Source organism: Salvelinus fontinalis, chromosome 28 (assembly GCF_029448725.1).
Source record: "Salvelinus fontinalis isolate EN_2023a chromosome 28, ASM2944872v1, whole genome shotgun sequence".
Classification (NCBI taxonomy): Eukaryota; Metazoa; Chordata; class Actinopteri; order Salmoniformes; family Salmonidae; genus Salvelinus; species Salvelinus fontinalis.
This window is the reverse complement of record NC_074692.1, coordinates 13,030,543-13,051,062: the sequence shown is the minus strand read 5'-3', so window position 1 is coordinate 13,051,062 and position 20,520 is coordinate 13,030,543. Positions and strand designations below refer to the sequence as shown.

At 44.3% G+C, this 20,520-nt stretch overlaps 1 protein-coding gene across 4 annotated transcripts in view; it reads left to right on the top strand.

Annotated features, from left to right (window-relative positions):
• Positions 1-19,533, top strand: part of LOC129826210 (E3 ubiquitin-protein ligase DTX1-like) — a 58,310-nt gene extending 38,777 nt beyond the window's left edge. For 3 of the 4 annotated variants that reach the window (XM_055886669.1, XM_055886667.1, XM_055886668.1), the window contains 7 exons: positions 9,969-10,030; positions 10,324-10,485; positions 13,270-13,331; positions 13,462-13,620; positions 13,979-14,140; positions 16,093-16,182; positions 16,318-19,533. In XM_055886669.1, the coding sequence (XP_055742644.1) occupies positions 9,969-10,030; positions 10,324-10,485; positions 13,270-13,331; positions 13,462-13,620; positions 13,979-14,140; positions 16,093-16,182; positions 16,318-16,542 (922 nt within the window). In that variant the 3' untranslated portion in view covers positions 16,543-19,533. The remainder of the gene's footprint in view (positions 1-9,968; positions 10,031-10,323; positions 10,486-13,269; positions 13,332-13,461; positions 13,621-13,978; positions 14,141-16,092; positions 16,183-16,317) is intronic. The other variant, XM_055886670.1, reaches the window with a different exon arrangement.
• Positions 19,534-20,520: the final 987 nt, after the last annotated feature.

Sequence of the window (20,520 nt, the reverse complement as noted above, 5' to 3'; positions counted from 1 at the left end):
CACGATCGTCAAAGGTAGAGAGTGAGGACCAAGGCGCAGCGCGTGAAAAGAACATCTTCTTTTATTAAGAAGAGAACAAACACAAAACGAAACCACTTAAACAAACTAACAAAATAACAAACAGACGAACGTGAAGCTAAGAATGAACTAGTGCATACATGCAACATAGAACATCGACATAGACACAGCGACAATCACCCACAAACAAACAGTGAGAACAACCTACCTTAATATGACTCTCAATCAGAGGAAATGCCAAACACCTGCCTCTAATTGAGAGCCATACCAGGCAACCCTTTAACCCAACATAGAAACACAACACATAGAAATGCCCACCCAGCTCACGCCCTGACCAATAAACACATACAAAACAAGAGAAAACAGGTCAGGAACGTGACATTTACAGTGTGTGCAAATGTAGAAGAGTAGGAAGGTAAGGCAATAAATATGCCATGGAGGCGAAATAATTACAATTTAGCATTAACACTGGAGTGATAGATGTGCAGATGATGATATGCAAGTAGAGATACTGGGGTGCAAAAGAGCAAGAGGATAAGTAACAATATGGGGATGAGGTAGTCGGGTGTACTATTTACAGATTGGCTGTGTACAGGTACAGTGATCGGTAAGCTGCTCTAACACCTGATGCTTTATTAAGTTAGAGAGGGAGATATAAGACTCCAGCTTCAGTGATTTTTGCAATTCGTTCCAGTCATTGGCAGCAGAGAACTGGAAGGAATGGCGGCCAAAGTAAGTGTTGGCTTTGGGGGTGACCAGTGAAATATACCTGCTGGAGCGCATGCTACGTATGGGTGGTTGTTGCTATGGTGACCAGTGAGCTGAGGTAAGGCGGGGCTTTACCTAGCATAGACTTATTGATGACCTGGAGCCAGTGGGTTTGACGATGAATATGTATTGAGGGCCAGCCAACGAGAGCATACAGGTCGCAGTGGTGGGTAGTATATGGGGCTTTGGTGACTAAACGGATGGCGCTGTGATAGACTACATCCAGTTTGCTGAGTAGAGTGTTGGAGGATATTTTGTAAATGACATCGCCAAAGTCAAGGATCAGCAGGATAGTCCGTTTTACGAGGGTATATTTGGCAGCATGAGTGAAGGAGATTTTGTTTTGCGAAATAGGAAGCTGATTTTAGATTGTGGTTTGGAGATGCTTAATTTGAGTCTGGAAGGAGAGTTTACAGTCTAACCAGACACCTAGGTATTGGTAGTTGTCCACATATTCTAAGTCAGAACCGTCCGGAGTAGTGATGCTAGTCGGACAGAAGGGTGCAGGCAGCAATCGGTTGAAGAGCATGCACTTAGTTTTACTAGCATTTAAAAGCAGTTGGAGGCCTCGGAGGGAGGTAGGAGTTAGTTTAATGAGCTAGTTTACGCCTGGATAATTTCCGGCTTAGTCTGAACATGGTTGTTGTAATGTAGTCATGATTATCAGAGGTGGAGTAGAGCTTGCCTGGCTACCCAGACTCCTTGCTCCGGCCAAACGCTACGCCATGCACAAGGATGTTAGTTTCTTCTCTGCAATGAACGCATTCGGGTTGGTCTGATTGGTCCAGAAACCGATGGGTTTGGCCCTAGCCAGAACACAGGCAGGTAAAGCAACAGTTTAAAAAGTCGTCAGTGGCTTGATATTCTGATTGGTTAGGGACGATCCAATCAGTGATGACTTTGTTTTTTACAATGACCCTCGTGCGCCTCGTCACCACAAACAACTTCCATGGTGGCAGTCTCAGACTAAAGTATGTAGCGAACGACAGAGCAGCGGAAGAATTTGTGTTTATATATACATTACCAGTCAAAAGTTTGAACACCTATACATTCAAGGGTTTTTCTTTAGTTTGACTATTTTCTACATTGTAGAATAATAGTGAAGACATTACAACTTTGAAATAACAAATTTGGAATCATAGTACCCAAACAAATCAAAATATATTTTATATTTGAGATTCTTCAAAGTAGCCACCCTTTGCCTTGATGACAGCTTTGCACACTTTTGGCATTCTCTCAACCAGCTTCATGAGGTAGTCACCTGGAATGCATTTCAATTAACAGGCGTGCCTTGTTAAAAGTACATTTGTGGAATTTCTTTCCTTCTTAATGAGTTTGAGCCAATCAGTTGTGTTGTGACAAGGTAGGGTTGGTATACAGAAGAGAGCCCTATTTGGTAAAAGACCAAGTCCATATTATAGCAAGAACAGCTCAAATAAGCAAAGAGAAACGACAGTCCATCATTACTTTAAGAAATGAAGGTCAGTCAATCAGGAAAATTTGAAGGACTTTGAAAGTTTCTTCAATTGCATTCACAAAAACCATCAAGCGCTATGATGAAACTGGCTCTCATGAGGACCGCCACAGGAAAGGAAGACCCATAGTTGCCTCTGCTGCATAAGATACGTTCATTAGAGTTTCCAGCCTCAGAAATTGCAGCCCAAATAAATGCTTAACAGAGTTCAAGTAACAGACACCTCTCAACATCAACTGTTCAGAGGAGACTGTGTGAATCAGGCCTTCGTGGTCAAATTGCTGCAAAGAAGATCTCTGCATGCGAGATCATCCGTTCATCTGATCTCTGCAAAACTAATTGAGTCATCTATTGCCTGTAAGCTCGATAAATTATTATATATATTTTCAAAGAAGTGTGGATCATTTGGACCATATAGATTAATGAGCCAAATCTGTTTATGGTCCAATCGAACAGTTTGCACACTGGGTTCAAAATGATTGTTAATTAATATTGTCACCCCTTTCAAGTTTCTTTGCCTACGGGAGAAATATATTTTGTCCCCCCAGTCCCTTTCCCATAAAACTTTGTCTAAAGGGGTGATGATACTGTTCAAAAGTTTGGCGTCACTTAGAAATTCCCTTATTTTTGAAAGAAAATCACATTTTTTTAAAAATAACATCAAATTGGTCAGAAATACAGTGTAGACATTGCTAATGTTGTAAATGACTATTGTTGCTGGAAACGGCAGATTTTGTATGGAATATCTACATATGCGTACAGAGGCCCATTATCAGCAACCATCATTCCTGTGTTCCAATGGCACATTGTGTTAGCTAATCCAAGTTTATCATTTTAAAAGGCTAATTGATCATTAGAAAACCCTTTTGCAATTATGTTAGCACAGCTGAAAACTGTTGTTCTGATTAAAGAAGCAATATAACTGGCCTTCTTCAGACTAGTTGAGTATCTGGAGCATCAGCATATGTGGGTTCAATTACAGGCTCAAAATGGCCTGTAACAAATAATTTTCTTATGAAACTCGTCAGTCTATTCTTGTTCTGAGAAATGAAGACTATTCCATGCGAGAAATTGACAAGAAACTGAAGATCTCATACAACGCTGTGTACTACTCCCTTCACAGAACAGCACAAACTGGCTCTAACCAGAATAGAAATAGGAGTGGGAGGCCCCGGTGCACAACTGAAAAAGAGGACAAGTACATTAGAGTGTTTAGTTTGAGAAACAGATGCCTCACAAGTCCTCAACTGGCAGCTTCATTAAACAGTACCCGCAAAACACCAGTATCAACGTCAACAGTGAAGAGACGACTCCGAGATGCTGGCCTTCTAGGCAGAGTTCCTCTGTCCAGTGGCTGTGTTCTTTAGCCCATCTCATTCTTTTCTTTTTATTGACCAGTCGGAGATATGGCTTTTTCTTTCCAACTCTGCCTAGAAGGCCAGCATCCCGAAGTCGTCTCTTCACTGTTGACGTTGAGACTGGTGTTTTGCGCGTACTATTTAATGAAGCTGCCAGTTGAGGACTGATCGTCTTTTGAGGACTGATCGTATTTTCTTATTATCTGTTAAACCATTACATTTATAACTAGCTGTACTTATTTCACCATCTACCATAATGAGATACAAGTTTCGATTATACTTACCATAATATATGTTTGAAAACTTACCATTAAGAAGTACCATGATAATTGAATGTTTATATAGCTGTACCATGATATTTGCACTGTTAAGCATACTGCAGCTGTGACTAAGTAAACCTCTAATTGTCCTCTAATATTCCACCTGCTAAAACCTCTCCCCCATCCCAAGTTGGGTTGTCATCCCAGTGGCTGGCTGACCACCCCTTTACACATGGATCCTAGGGTCTTCAAGAGATAGGGGCCCATCCTTTAAAAAGAGCACATGGTGTCACCTACATTACAGATTCAGATTTGCAGCGGAATAATTTTGTGCTTGTCTTCAGGCTAGTAAAGAGCATCACCTACTGGTCTGGCTAGGCATATCACATTTGCTTTTCATATTGGGTTTCCACGGTTTTCATCTGCTATTCACTTTCCAACTGGCCTTTACTTTTGATCTTCTGTACCTGAATCATAAATGTCAGAAGGTGTATCAGTAAAAACAACCTCAGAACTACGAACACATTCATCCAAAGGAGGAAGAAAGTGGAATTTAATAGATGTTTGTGTTCCAACAAGGCCTTTGATTCTCTGCCTATCTGGAGTGTACAGAGCACTCCTCTTATGAATGTTTCCTCTGTGATCATACCACAATGTTCAACTCAAAACTTGCCATATATCTGGACATTGAGTTTCTCAGGGAGTTTTACAGTTATAGTAAAGGACAGAGAGGCCGTTTGCAGGTGATTTCTTTTGTAATTTCAACATCAGAAAGCCACTTCCTCATCTCAACTTCCTCAATTCACTTCCGCATTAGAGAGCACAGAGAAACACAATCTAAGGTTTTGTGCTCTCGGACAGGAAATGATCTGTGTATGTGCTAAAGATGGATGAAGGGGATACATGGTAAGAGAGATCCTTTCTACTTGCACTACTAGGTGTTTGATAATGAGGCTGTGAATAGTACTTTACTATGCAATTGCCCAGCAGTTCTCTCTGCCCTTGGCTGAGTGAGTAGGGTTTGTTTTGGCACTCATGTCTCCTTGTGTTAAGTGATTATTACAAATGTTGTCCTCTGTTTAGACTGGAGAGCAGAGCTAGCTCTCTAAAGAGTGGAAGCCAGTGGACAAGGCAGGGATTACACAGCCGTGTGTGTAGCCTGCCCTTCTCTGCTCTGCACTAGACCCCCTAGCCCTGTCTCAGCCCTGTCTCCATTAGGTAGAATTGAAGGAGAAACAACTGAATAAATCACAAAGGACCATCCAGACCAAACCGATGCTATGTAAGAGATGCTCTGTGTCATTATTGCTTATTTGTCTGTTTTGAGAGTGCTTTGTAAAGTGCATTACTGATGTTGTTCTCTTCCCCTGGGCATAACCGGGGGCAGGGTCTGCCTTCCTCTCCCAGTCCTCCACCACATCAATATGCGATTAAGCACTTTTTGAGTTTTCTCCTCTCCTCCTCCCTGTCTTCCTGGTGCATGATAAACAGACGATGAGATATAAGGGCTCCGTCAGCACTTCTGTAACTGGGCCTAATTTGGTCTCTGTATCCGGAGGAAATCACATTGCTCTCAGCCTAATTAATTCCTGCTCAAGTCAGGCTGGAGAGTCAGTCTGGGAGAGAGGGGAGGAGAAGGAATAGAGGAGAAGAGAGGGATGGAGGAGAGGAAGGGTAGACAGGACTGTGATAAGGGAACAGAGGATGAAGAGAGTGATAAGGGTTTATGGAGTGAAAGAGAAAAAGAGGTTACTGGGTCTGTACTCACTCATGGAATTTACTTGAAAGTGAAATACCAGAACACTCCTGTGGTATTGTTTTACTGTACTGTACATTTGTAAGGTACTACCTCCTGATTAAAATCTGAACCCCAGTTTTAATAATAGATGGAAGCAAAATGATCAGCTAAATGATCAGTAGATCTTAGGAGTGACTGCGAGGCTTTTATGTGTGCAGCATGGCATCCAGCTGTGGACTCGTGACCATGTCCCTGCCCACACAGGGAGAGGAGCAGAGGGGGGATGTAGGTCAGCAGTGGCCCATCGCATGAATCCCAGCCCTAGCCCCAGCTGCAGGAAGGACCAGGTCACTGGCCCCAGAGACGGTCCCTTCCCTGAAACAGGTCAATGATAAAGAGCAGAGCAGAAGAGGGATACTATAACCCTGCATACGCTTACAGATTACACCCTGAATGTTGTCAGTACTTCAACCAAAACTTAATATTAAAAAAAGGATCTTGAGTGAACAAATAACACAAAAATGTGACACTTATTTCATTTTTGTGCAACACTCAATTCCCCTTTGTGAAAAAGTAATTGCCCCCTTACCTTCAATAATTGGTTGTGCCACCTTTAACTGCAATGACTGCAAGCAAACGTTTCATGTGGTTGTTGATAAGTCTCTAACATCACTGTGGAGGAATTTTGGCCCACTCTTCCATGCAGAACTGCCTTAACTCAGCGACATTTGTGTGTTTTCAAGCATGAACTCCTTGTTTCAGGTCCTGTCAAAACATCTCAATCGGGTTTAGGTCTGGACTTTAATTAGGCCATTCCAAAATTTTGCATTTGTTGCTTTTCAGCCATTCTGATGTAGACTTGATTGTGTGTTTTGGATCATTGTCTTGCTGCATGACCCAGCTGTGCTTCAGCTTCAGCTCACAGACGGATGGCTTAACATTCTCCTGTAGAATTCTGTGATACATAACAGAATTAATGATTCCTTCAATGATGGCAAATTGTCCAGGTCCTGAGGCAGCAAAGCATCCCCAGACCATCACATTACCACCACCATATTTAACCGTTATTATGATGTTCTTACTGTGGAATTGTTTTGCACTTTTCTCACCGAAGTACGTTCATCTCTAGGACGGTATGACGGCTGCGTGGTCCTATGGTGTTTATACTTGCATACTATTGTTTGTACAGATGAACGTGGTACCTTCAGGTGTTTGGAAATTGCTCCCAAGGATGAACCAGACTTGTGGGGGTCTACAATTTTTTTTTCTGCGGTCTCGGATGATTTCTTTTGATTTTCCCATGATGTCAAGCAAAGAGGCACTGAGTTTGAAGGTAGGCCTTGAAATACATCAACAGGTACTCTTCCACAAATGATGTCAATTAGCCTATCAGAAGCTTCTAAAGCCATGACAATTTTCTGTAATTTTCCAAGCTGTTTAATGGCACAGTCAACTTAGTGTTGTAAACTTCTGACCCACTGGAATTGTGATACAGTGAATTATAAGTGAAATAATCTGTCTGTAAACAATTGTTGGGGAAATGACTTGTGTCATGCACAAAGTAGATGTCCTAACCAACTTGCCAAAACTATAGTTTGTTAACAAGAAATTTGTGGTGTGGTTGAAAAACGAGTTTTAATGACACCAACCTAAGTGTATGTAAACTTCATACTTCAACTGTATGCAAAAACATGCTTTTTTGAATTTTGACTAACGTTAGTAGCTAGTAGCCTAGTCAAGGATGCGTCATTCATTTGTCACACTAAACTTGTTATACTAAACTTGTTACAGAGCAAGCGGAACAATAGTAAACCTAGAATTCTTTGGTTGAAAATATCCCTCTGGTGTCCAAGTTGACCTATTTTAAGATTTTACTTAGCTAGGCAAGTCAGTTAAGAACAAATTCTTATTTTACAACGACTTGTAAAGCTCCCCCAGCCAAACCCTCCCATAACACGGATGACACTGGGCCAATTGTTCACTGCCGTATGGGACTCCCGACCATGGCCAGTTGTGATACAGCTCAGGGTTGAACTCGGGTCTGTAGTGCAATGTGCGATGTAGCACTGCGATGCAGTGACTTAGACTGCTGCGCCACTCGGGAGGCCACCGGTTGGTGGATATAAAGTCTAAGATCTTTGGTTAGCTGATGAAGAATTTCTTATGGGAATAATCATGGCCAGTTGGTTGTGTTATCATAGGGCTAACTGTGCCAGGTTATCCCATGGGAGCAGATAACAAGAAATATTCTATCACATTTTTCTATTTTATTTGGCTGATGCGGATTTTAAGACGTAGAAAAAGTTCAAACTTTTTTGATGTTTGCAAGTGTGGACCAGGTGTTACTAAGAATAACTTGAGGGTCTTGTTAATTAAAAGCTTAAAGTTGGAGTTACTAGCTTCCCATATTTAGAAATTAAATGTGGCAAGAAATGCTGTTGTGTGTTTTTGTGCAACAAGAGTTTATATGGTTGAATGATCTCATGATGTTAAAACATTATGCTTACAAATGCTGTTACACTTACACTGTCTCAAGGTGCACTAGCGTGTGTGTATGCATGTGTGTGTACATGTGTGTGTGACAGTGCCAAGGGCTCTTTTATATGTTGCTCTCTCCTGGTGAAAATGTATTGTTTAATCACAAACACTCTCCATGAAATTCCTGAATTATACATGTGTTTCAAGAGGCAGACACTCTTGATTTGAGATACTGTAAGTGCATGTTTAAATATAGGGAGGAATTCTCCCCGTGGGCAATGCCTAATTTGTTTTCTTTGAAAATGCCTGATTGTCTGCTTGAGCTGATTTGCCAGTTTGAGGCGCTGTATACAGCACGCACTGCAGACATGCCAGCACAATACTCTTATTAGCTCTTGGCCTTTCTCCAACACAATACATACGTTTTTTCGGCCTTCCTGAGCATAAATGGACCACACATGCACACAGCTGTCTGACATGCATCATGCTATAGTATAGGCCATTACCCAGCTAGCTGACCTTGTCCTGGCCACAGCTTCATATCTCTACTCCTCTATGTAGCCTAGCCTGCATATCGCTACACTAGTTCCCCTGAGAATGAGTGGAGATAAGGCAGATCAGACCCAGAGTGTCCAGGACACGTGGGCCTTTGTTAATTCTGTAGAGCTCATTGAAGGGCTCCCCTGGCACAGGAACACAGGGTCTGCTCACATCAAAGCAGCCTTTTGTTAGGGATTTGTGAGGGAGGTGCTGAAGAGATACTGGGCTAAGGGTCCTGGACACTGCCTGCACATGGAGGAGAGAGACAGAGATGGAGAGAGAGAGGCCGGTGGGAGGGGCTGGTTCGTGTGGAGCACATCTAGTCTGAGCTGCTATTGGGGGAAGGGATCTCTTAGATCAATGGTATTAACGTTACATAATACCTTTGGGAAAGTGAGACAGTTTTATTATTCTACTCTAATTCAGTGACGTGCTTCTTGCATGTACTGAAATACTGTGTAAGTTAATACAGGATAATAATTCAATCATCAAAGCTGCTCTTTTTTCATTGCGATCATTGCGTAAGCGCTAACCTGTTTTGGTTGTGTTGACATCAAAATGGCTTCCCTTTCTTCTATTTGGTCCTCTCCATCACCGCAGATCAGTTGTTCTTTTCTCTGCACATAGAGTAGCAGAAGCAGCAGCAAAAGAAGCTCAGCCTGCGGTCTCTAACCCTAAAGCTCTAACCCTAGCTCTGACAGGTGACCTTTCCCTGCAATCTGGTCTGCCCTGTGTGGAAGGGCACTCCATTACCAGACTGAAGCTGAGGCCGTGGTTTCTTAAAAGGGACTTACCAACACACACTCACACTCATCTCGACCCACATGCTTTGTGCACAGCTCTCTATCACTCCTATTTTAGATGTCTTTGCGAGTAAACAACAGTGGTTGTCCTCTGTGTGTGTGTGTGTGTGTGTGTGTGTGTGTGTGTGTGTGTGTGTGTGTGTGTGTGTGTGTGTGTGTGTGTGTGTGTGTGTGTGTGTGTGTGTGTGTGTGTGTGTGTGTGTGTGTGTGTGTGTGTGTGTGTGTGCGTGCGTGTGTGCGTGTGCGTGTGTGTATGTGTGCTCTCTAAGTGTCATTCTGAATCATGCTCTGGGACAGCAGTGACTGTTGATGAGTCAGGCTGTCTTGTCTGTGTTTGTGGTGTAGTTGCTAGCTAGGACACGTGACGTGACCATGGACTCTTTCGCACTATGGCATCATATTCTACATCTGTGTAAGTGTGGCCATTCTGACTGAGAAAGTACAGTACTTTATAACAGTGAACTGTAGTGTCATTATGTTTAGTTTTCTGAAAACCGGATGATTTCATATTGGACGTTTTTCTCTCTGCAGGGTCCCGGCCCTCCCTGTTAAGAACTTGACTGGCTCTGGACCAGTTCACCCAGCAATTGCAGGTAATGGTTCTATTTTTCTTCTCTTTTGCAATACATTTTATTTTTTATTCCCGTAGGCTGCATCTACACGAGCGCTTTAGTTTTCGCATTCCATTCTTAGTCATAATACTAAACCAACATGGCTCTTTTCTTTCCTGTATGTGTGTGTGTGTGTGTGTGTGTGTGTGTGTGTGTGTGTGTGTGTGTGTGTGTGTGTGTGTGTGTGTGTGTGTGTGTGTGTGTGTGTGTGTGTGTGTGTGTGTGTGTGTGTGTGTGTGTGTGTGTGTGTGTGTGTGTGTGTGTGTGTGTGCCAGGTATGACAGGTATCCTGATGTGTGCTGCTGGCCTGCCTGTGTGTCTGACCCGGGCCCCTAAACCCATCCTGCACCCGCCGCCCATAAACAAGAGTGACATGAAGCCTGTGCCCGGGGTCAATGGCATCCGCCGCAAGACCAAGAAGAAGCACCTCAGGAAAGGTAAGTACAGGTGTAGGATCTTACTTTGATCACCCTGTTGCAGGAGAACTTTCATGTTATGCAAATTGTAGTGTATTTGAGGTTTAAAAAGGCTTCTGAAGTTTGTAATTTCCACTTTGAAATTTCAGAATTGATTCTTCCTTAAGAAAAATGTATCAACCCCTACAAAAAATGCCCATTAATTAAAATCTATTCACATTCCTGTTGCTGGAGGATTATTTTCCTGCTGTAGAAAACTGCCTCAAGTTAAGATCCTACATCTGTATGTATGACAGGGAGGGTTCCCATGGACACTGGAGGGGAGGGGCTGTCATGGAGTATGGGAGGAATTCTATTGAGACATTAAGATGTAAAGTAAATCTCTCCTCTGGATAATCAGAATATCTTTATTCGCTAAGAAGATTTAAACATACCTGGTATTTGACTTAGTGACTAGGTGCTGCCAGCAATAGACAATGTACAAACAGATACAGACACAAAGTCAACATACAGGATATACAGTATAAATAGGGTGACATAAACAGTATAAATAGGGTGACATAAACAGTGATGACATACAATTTACAGAGGGGATATATCTATATATGGAGAGGTGTACATAGTGCAAATGCAGTATAGTGCAGTTATTATTATTTCACCTCATTGAAGGCAAGGTGCAGTGCTCGGCTCAATGCAAAGTCTTAATCCCTATGAGCCTGAGGATAAGAAACTGTTCAGGAGGCAGCTGGTTTTGGTCATGATTGACTTGAACCATTTGCCAGAGGGGATTCTTTGAAGGATGGGGTGTCCGAGGTGGGTGGGGTGTCCGAGGTGGGTGGGGTGTCCGAGGTGGGTGGGGTGTCCGAGGTGGGTGGGGTGTCCGAGGTGGGTGGGGTGTCCGAGGTGGGTGGGGTCTGCGATGATCTTTCCTGCACGATTCCTTGTCCTGGAGTCGTGCAGGTCCTCGATGGAGGGCAGGTCAATCAATCAAATGTATTTATAAAGCCCTTTTTACATCAGCAGATGTCACAAAGTGCTTATACAGAAACCCAGCCTAAAACCCCCAAACAGCAAGCAATGCAGATGTAGAAGCAGGTAGCTAATGACCCTCTCAGCAGATTGAACAATGCACTCCCGATGACCCTGGCGAAGGGGAAGGGAGGGCTCACGGTCACATTCACCACATTTCATTGGCTTCCCACCACATTGAAATTAACAGAGCTATTTCCACAAGCATAATTAAGATGAAACTATTGTAGTGAGATGGGTTGATGACGATCCAGGGGTGAGATGTGGTCGCTTTAGCTAAAATGGCGCCAGGCCAATGTCAATTTGATGCCGTGGAAACCATAGGCGTCCCCGGGGGACTGCCTGTCCTAATTGGTCAGTGCATGCTGTGGGTTTTTCAGCCCTGCATCACTCTGTTCCACCCAGATGCCTCCGCCATCTCTCCCCTCCGTCCCCGGGCTGCAGACCCAGGCGGAGGCATTGGGACGGGAAGACACCACGGATTGATAGATGGGTTGCAGCCAATTGTGCCTGCATTGATGCAGCATAGCCCCCATGGAGCGAGGCAGAGAGGGAAAGAGATTTAGGGATATCCTGTTCCGGCTGCCGCTGTAAAGGAGGCCAGAGAGGCCTTTGATCTAGCAAATGAAACCATCAAAAAGGCAATGCCGGAAAATACATAATGCAGTCCTTCTCCATATCTCTCCCTCTATTGCTCTCGCTATATCTCTCCCTCTATATCTCTCCCTCTATATCGCTCTCTCTATATCTCTCTCTCTATATCTCTCCCTCTATATCTCTCCCTCTATATCGCTCTCTCTATATATCTCTCTCTATATCACTCTCTCTATATCTCTCCCTCTATATCTCTCTCTCTATATCTCTCCCTCTATATCTCTCTCTTTATATATATATATCTCTCTCTATATATCTTTCCCTCTATATCTCTCTCTCTATATCTCTCTCTCTATATATCTCTCCCTCTATATCTCTCCCTCTATATCTCTCTATATATCTCTCTCTCTATATCTCTCTCTCTATATCTCTCCCTCTATATCTCTCTCTATATATATATATCTCTATATCTCTCCCTCTATATCTCTCTCTCTCTATCTCTCTCTCTATATCTCTCTCTCTGTATCTCTCCCTGTATCTCTATCTCTATATCTCCTTTTCTATCTCTCTCGCTGTATCTCTCCCTCTATATTTCTCTCTATCTCTCTCTATATCTCTCTCTCTATATCTCTCTCGCTGTATCTCTCCCTCTATATTTCTCTCTATCTCTCTCTATATCTCTCTCTCTATATCTCTCCCTCTATATCTATCTATCTCTCTCCATCGCGTTTTCTCATCTCTCTCGCTTCTCTGTCTCTTTCCTTCTCTTCCTCCCTTCCCCCTTTCTCTCTCTCCCTCTCTCTGTTCCCCAAATGAGCAAACAAAAGTGTTGGGGGAAGAGTGCCCGCCTGTAAGCGTGTTAGAGGTGTAAGCTGTGGGTGAGCTCGGTCAGCCATACTAGCTTGGTTTCACACTGGGATTAGTTTAGTGTGTGGGTGATGGCTCATTGTTCTGTGTCACTTTGAAGGTGACCTCCTCTTCAACATCACACCCAGTATTAATCATACTCTCTTATTGGACTGGTCTGTCTCATCATAATCAAGTAGGGCTATGGTACTTAAGAACCAGACCGGTCACTAGGTTTACTTAGTAGTCAAATAGACAGGATTCACTTCTCCTTATGCAGATCTAGTCATGTTTTCCTTTTAACCATATGCTTTCAATGTTGTGTTTTATTGCTAGGGAAAAACCCAGAGGATGTGGTGCGGAGATACACGGAGAAAGTGAAGGTAGCCCCTGATGAGGTAAGGAGAGTCCTAGGTGACACACTTTAATACGGTTTGAAATCAATATACTGTACAGTGTATCATTGCTATGCATCCCAACCCTGCAGTCAGATACAGTAACTGGTGCCCACTCACTCTCCCTTCCCAGGACTGCACCATCTGCATGGAAAGGCTGGTGATGTCATCAGGCTACGAGGGTGTCCTGCAGCACAAGGGCATAAAGCCAGAAATGGTGGGCAGGCTTGGCAAGTGTGGGCACATTTACCATCTGCTGTGCCTGGTGGCCATGTACAACAATGGCAACAAGGTGAGAAAGGGCATTCGCGCCAGCGCTTGTTATGGTATCAATGATACCATATCGTAATATGATATTGTATAATAGCGGGTGAAATTACACATCCCATTTGATGTGGTGTTATACTTTGATATCATTCGATGAGATTAGATTAGACTAGATTGAGATCAAACTAATTCAGAAGCAGGCCTTACTCTGACAAACACTCATTTTAATGCATAACCATGAAACAACATGGCAATTACTTGTTTTATTAAAAGTCAATTTAGTACAGAAGGTGGTTCTAGGTCCATGAAGTCACTCTAGATTAGATTCCATTTGTTTGATTAGATTAGTTTGAATATTGAACATTTAATGTGACCCTGTCCAGGATGGCAGTCTGCAGTGCCCCACCTGTAAGGCTATCTATGGGGAGAAGACAGGCACACAGCCCCCTGGGAAGATGGACTACCATGTCATCCCCCACTGCCTGCCCGGCTACCTGGAGGCCAAGACCATCCGCATCGTCTATGACATTCCTGCTGGCATACAGGTAAGCACAACTCACGACGTGCCACCCATATATCCGCCACACTCCCACGTCCACTCAGCCACTGGTTCTCCTTCCTAGGTCTATTCTCTTCCATCTACGTTGGTATAAGACTGCTGTGTCTGACATGAGGATGCTTCAGAGGGTATTTGACTACGTGCTTAGTGTTGCTGAGGGGGTTGAAGTGTCCCAAAGCCGCGTGACTGCATCCTTGTAAAGAGAGAGAGAATGATTCACCTCCTCTCTTTGCAGTGGGCGGGGGCGGTCGAGAGGAGGGAAGATGGCTGCATATTTCATCTTGACTGCAGAGCGGAGCTTTAGTAGAGTCAATGACCTTTATTTTCAGAAGAGCAGGCTTAGCCTCCCTGGGGAGGGTGGAGGAAGACTATGTCTGTCTGTCCTCTGCCCTCCACACTGCAGCAGCACAACACACCCAGCCCACTCACAGTGCCCCATCACACCACAGCCCACTCACAGTGCCCCAACACACCACAGCCCACTCACAGTGCCCCATCACACCACAGCCCACTCACAGTGCCCCATCACACCACAGCCCACTCACAGTGCCCCATCACACCACAGCCCACTCACAGTGCCCCATCACACCACAGCCCACTCACAGTGCCCCAACACACCACAGCCCACTCACAGTGCCCCAACACACCACAGCCCACTCACAGTGCCCCAACACACCACAGCCCACTCACAGTGCCCCAACACACCACAGCCCACTCACAGTGCCCCAACACACCACAGCCCACTCACAGTGCCCCAACACACCCAGCCCACTCACAGTGCCCCAACACACCACAGCCCACTCACAGTGCCCCAACACACCACAGCCCACTCACAGTGCCCCAACACACCACAGCCCACTCACAGTGCCCCAACACACCCAGCCCACTCACAGTGCCCCAACACACCACAGCCCACTCACAGTGCCCCAACACACCACAGCCCACTCACAGTGCCCCAACACACCACAGCCCACTCACAGTGCCCCAACACACCACAGCCCACTCACAGTGCCCCAACACACCACAGCCCACTCACAACACCACAGCCCACTCACAGTGCCCCAACACACCACAGCCCACTCACAGTGCCCCAACACACCATAGCCCACTCACAACACCACAGCCCACTCACAGTGCCCTAACACACCACACCCCACTCACAGTGTCCCAACACACCACAGCCCACTCACAGTGCCCCAACACACCACAGCCCACTCACAGTGCCCCAACACACCACAGCCCACTCACAGTGCCCCATCACACCACAGCCCACTCACAGTGCCCCAACACACCACAGCCCACTCAAAGTGCCCCATCACACCACAGCCCACTCACAGTGCCCCAACACACCACAGCCCACTCACAGTGCCCCATCACACCACAGCCCACTCACAGTGCCCCAACACACCACAGCCCACTCACAGTGCCCCAACACACCACAGCTCACTCACAGTGCCCCAACACACCACAGCCCACTCACAGTGCCCCAACACACCACAGCCCACTCACAGTGCCCCAACACACCACAGCCCACTCACAGTGTCCCACCACACCACTGACCCTCCTCACTTCCCCCTTGAAACACATCTTCACTGACAGCTGTACTCTGTGGAAGAAAGTAATGAAATAGTAATGATACAGTGCATTATGAAGTAGAGTGGAGTACAATGACTATGGTGTGTCATGTCAACACATATCACCTGCATCACAGAGCATGGCAGTTACTTGTTTGCTGGTATAACTGGTATAAAAAAACATGTTTCTTAATGACAAGTAAAAAGGTTTTGGCAGTGCCCCCCAAAATGAATGATTTGATAGAGTCAAATAAACTAGTATGTATAGTATAAAAGTTCATCCCAGGGGCACGTTTGACATTTCCCTCTGACTGAATGTTAAGAGAAAGAGAGGGTTTGTTTTTGTTTTTGTCCTTTGCACCAGGCCACAGAGCATCCCAACCCAGGGAAGAAGTTCAGCGCTAGAGGCTTCCCACGGCACTGCTACCTCCCAGACAATGATCAGGGCAGGAAGGTAAGACTTACAGCACTGTCTGTGTGGAAATGGGAAGGACATTTTTTCCAAAATACATTATGCAGAGATGGTGACTGCACTGTGAGCTGCTGCTGTTCCCTACAAGACTCTCATCCTCTGTCTGTCTGTCCCCAGGTCCTGAAGCTCCTGATCATGGCGTGGGACCGCCGCCTCATCTTCACCATCGACACGTCCAGCACCACGGGCGAGTCAGACACGGTGGTGTGGAACGAGATCCACCACAAGACAGAGTTTGGCTCCAATCTGACAGGGCACGGCTACCCAGACCCCAACTACCTGGACAACGTCCTGACAGAGCTGTCAGCCCAGGGGGTCGTAGAGGACAACCTGAAGGACTGAGGGGGGTAGAGAGGCCACCGAGGACCACCACCCATACAATGCTCCTCTCTGACATAGAGTGGGCCTCTGCATGAAGAGGCAACATGCAGCCAAGATAACTATATTTTACTCCCACACCCAAAACAGACCTAAAGACCCTCAGATTCTGTATGTGGCCCTGAGAGCGGAGGAAATATAGCAAATGACATGATAACATCACGATTGTGTTTGCATTTACCTAAACATAACTGTAAAACTTTTCTGACTACTGTCTCTTTGTCAATGCATTGAGCATGTGTATTTTGGGCAAAATTTCAACCTGATAGGGTAAAGGAACGTAAAGACAGGATTTGAATGAAAACTGATCTCAATGTGTATTGGCGGTTGTGGGGTTTATACATTGATGCACATCAACTGTTCATTGATTCCTCTGAGACTGGATTTTGAACTTCCTCTTTTGTACTGAAGAAGATTTAAGACTGTGACATCGTAGCATTGAAAGAGATGTCTGTTTATACTCACCACCAAACCATGTGGCCCAGAATTTGATATTGCATTTTAATGTTGACTGCACACCTGGAATTTTTGCAAAGACAGTTGGCTAGGGCTCTGAAGGCTTTAAATGTCTGTCCCGGTTTGTTCTAGTTTTATCAGACGTGTATTTTTTAATGAGTAGGGAAGTGATTTCTCAAGTTGTAGTTGGTATTTGTGTGGAAATCTTCAGGATAATTTTTATATGCAGAATTGTAAAAGCGTGATTGCTTTCCCAGTCCAATTCACACCAAATCTACACAGTTCAGCTTGTTGTGATATGCTGATGAGGTTGATAGTGAGAGTCTTTTGAAAGTGAGGCCTTTTGCTTAGTTTTAGCCTGGTGATTTTCTGCAACAAAACTGTCTGTAGATCTGAGTGGACAGTGACGGTGATGTGATTCTCAGGAAGGAGAGAGGGCATCTCTGATTGGCTACACAGGGCCGTTTCACAAAGGCTTGGCGCCACTGGCCTTTGAGTTTGTTGAAGGTTCACATGCACCTTCTGACAGAGAGACAGTCAGTTGATCTGAAGATTCAGCTGTCTCACAGTAAATGTATATTCTAACAGGGGTGCCAACCTGAGGAGGTCTTTTGAAGTTAACCTGATATAGATCCATACACAAGCATCTTACCGATCAGTTAGATGATTGTTCAAAAAATGTATGCTTCTGTAAGCTAAGATCTAAGGCAGTCGAGCAAGCCTCGCGCCACTCCAAGGTTAACCTCATTAGTTTTGTTGAAACACTGGTGACGTTGACCTCTGTGAATAAGCCTGTCTTAGAGGAGGCCCAGGCATTGGAATGATCTATCACGCTCGCATCACATGTGCTTGCCTACTTGCGTGTGTGTTTGAATGTGTGTTAGTGTGTGTGTGCTGTGGCGTTAATACACTCTCTGGCTTTCTAAGGGCTTTATTTCATCCGTATTGCGGTAGTTCAGCACTACAGCGTGATTGAAATTTAAAGACAATGTTCCCGCGTTAGCAGAGACTGCATTCATGGTAAACTCCATATATGTCGGCTCAATCGGAAATGACTTTCACATTTCCATGGAGCAATCTGGAACGCCTCAGTCCTTGAACAGAGGAGCAGAACATGCTTCGCAGAGAGCGATGTCCTCTTCAAATAATGACTCTCTCCTCTGATCCATCATAGAGTAGAGTAGGCAGAGCGGCCCACACACACACACACACACACACACACACACACACACACACACACACACACACACACACACACACACACACACACACACACACACACACACACACACACACACACACAGAGCCTGTGATATACGAGCCTCTGGTGTTCCTCCCGATGGGCTGGCTGCATGATAAGCCTCTGCTGCAGACAACACCTACCCCATACGGTCTGATTCCTCTGAAGGCTCTTAGGTCTGATACTGATGTACGGGCCGCTGCTGCGTTTCCCCTTCCCTCAGCAGCTAGAGGAGCTCATTCTACAGTAGGATCACTCAGAAAGTTGTTCTATATAGTACAGTATGTGAAGCGGATGTCGCACTGGGAATTTCCACTCCCTTTGCTCCCTCCTCTCTCCCTTCCCACAGATTATTTGCCCATAAGCTAAAGAGTTCTTGAAGATTTGAGTTATTTTCCAAAAATAACAGTTAACCTTTAAGCTGAATAATTCTCTCCTCCAGTTGGATCTGACCAATTTGAAAGAGTGGGGATGTTGGTATAATCTAGAAGAGATTCGTGTTGAGGTTTTATGGTGTCCCACCCACGTCACGGGTTTTGATCCTTTAAATGCTTTTGAATATCTTGGACTGAATCATAGTCTTCCGTAGCACTTTGAGGCAGCAGTTTTCTTTCATTAATCCTTTCATTTTAGGAAGATGTCTTTAAATGTATTGGCTACAAATTCAGCTGTTTTTTATGTTTATGTTTATAAACTTGTCTTGTATTGCTTCAAAAATATACGTATATATATATCTATACATTTGCAGATGTGATCTACCTTTAAATGTACATGTATGCTCAATTTGAGTCATATGGTGTAAGTTTAATTTATTTTTATACTCTTCTATATATGAAAATATACACTCACATTTACCCGCCCACATCACTATACACATAGGCACATATTAAAATGAATACAGTGCCTGCGGAAAGTATTCGGACCCCTTGACTTTTTCCACATTTTGTTACATTACAGCCTTCTTCCAAAATTGATGAAAACAAACATTTCCTTCCTTTCTCTTAACACAATACCCCATAATGACAAAGCAAAAACAGTTTTTGCTAATTCATTAAAAATAAAGAGAAAGGAAATATCACATTTACATAAGTATTCAGACCCTTTACTCAGTACTTTGTTGAATCACCTTTGGCAGCGATTATTGCACCAAGTCTTCTTGGGTATGATGCTACAAACGTGGCACAACTGTATTTGGGGAGTTTCTCACATTCTTCTCTACAGATCCTCTCAACCTCTGTCAGGTTGGATGGGGGGGGGGGGGGGGGGGGGGGTGCATTGCTGCTAGGCTATTTTCAGGTCCCTCCAGAGATGTTTGATCGGGTTCAAGTCCGGGCTCTGGCTGGGCCACTCAAGGACATTCAGAGATTTGTCCCGAAGCCACTCCTGCGTTGTCTTGGCTGTGTGCTTAGGGTTGTTGTCCTGTTGGAAGGTGGCCACTGTGTTCTTGGGGACCTTCAATGCTGCAGAAATGTTTTGGTACCCTTCCCCAGATCTGTGTCTCGACACAATCCTGTCTTGGAGCTCTACGGACAATTACTTCGACTTCATGGCTTGGTTTTTGCTCTGACATGCACTAACAACTGTGGGACCTTATATAGACAGGTGTGTGCCTTTCTAAATCATGTCCAATCAATTGAATTTACCACAGGTGGACTCCAATCAAGTTGTAGAAACATCTCAAGGATGATCAATGGAAACAGGATGCACCTGAGCTCAATTTTGAGTCTCATAGCAAAGGTTCTGAATAGTTATGTAAATAAGGTGTTTAAATATATATATATATATTTTTTTTTTTTGTCAAAAATTTCCAAAAACCTGTTTTCACTTTGTCATTATGGGATGCTGAGGATTTTTCTTTCTTTGATCCATTTTAGAATAAGGCTGTAACGTAACAGAATGTGGAAAAAGTCAAGGGGTCTGAATACTTTCCGAAAGCATTGTATGTCAAATCTGGCATATGTGATTTGCCAGTATGTCAGGGACTGTTGAAATATGTCTGCCATGTTATGAGCATCTTATCAGTAGTCTTAGAATTTGCTGCTGTCGTCAATGTAGATTCTGTATTGGAGTCGCTGAGGGATTCAGTAAGTACAGCAGTCCCTCTTTATTATTGGTTGGGGGGAGTTTAGCAGCATGTAGTCGACCCTATCCCCCAGATGGTTCATTGACCATAGAATGAGAATTCTAATTGTGTCATTTACCATGTATAACCTAATAGAACCAAGAGGAGGATACTGTCAGTACCC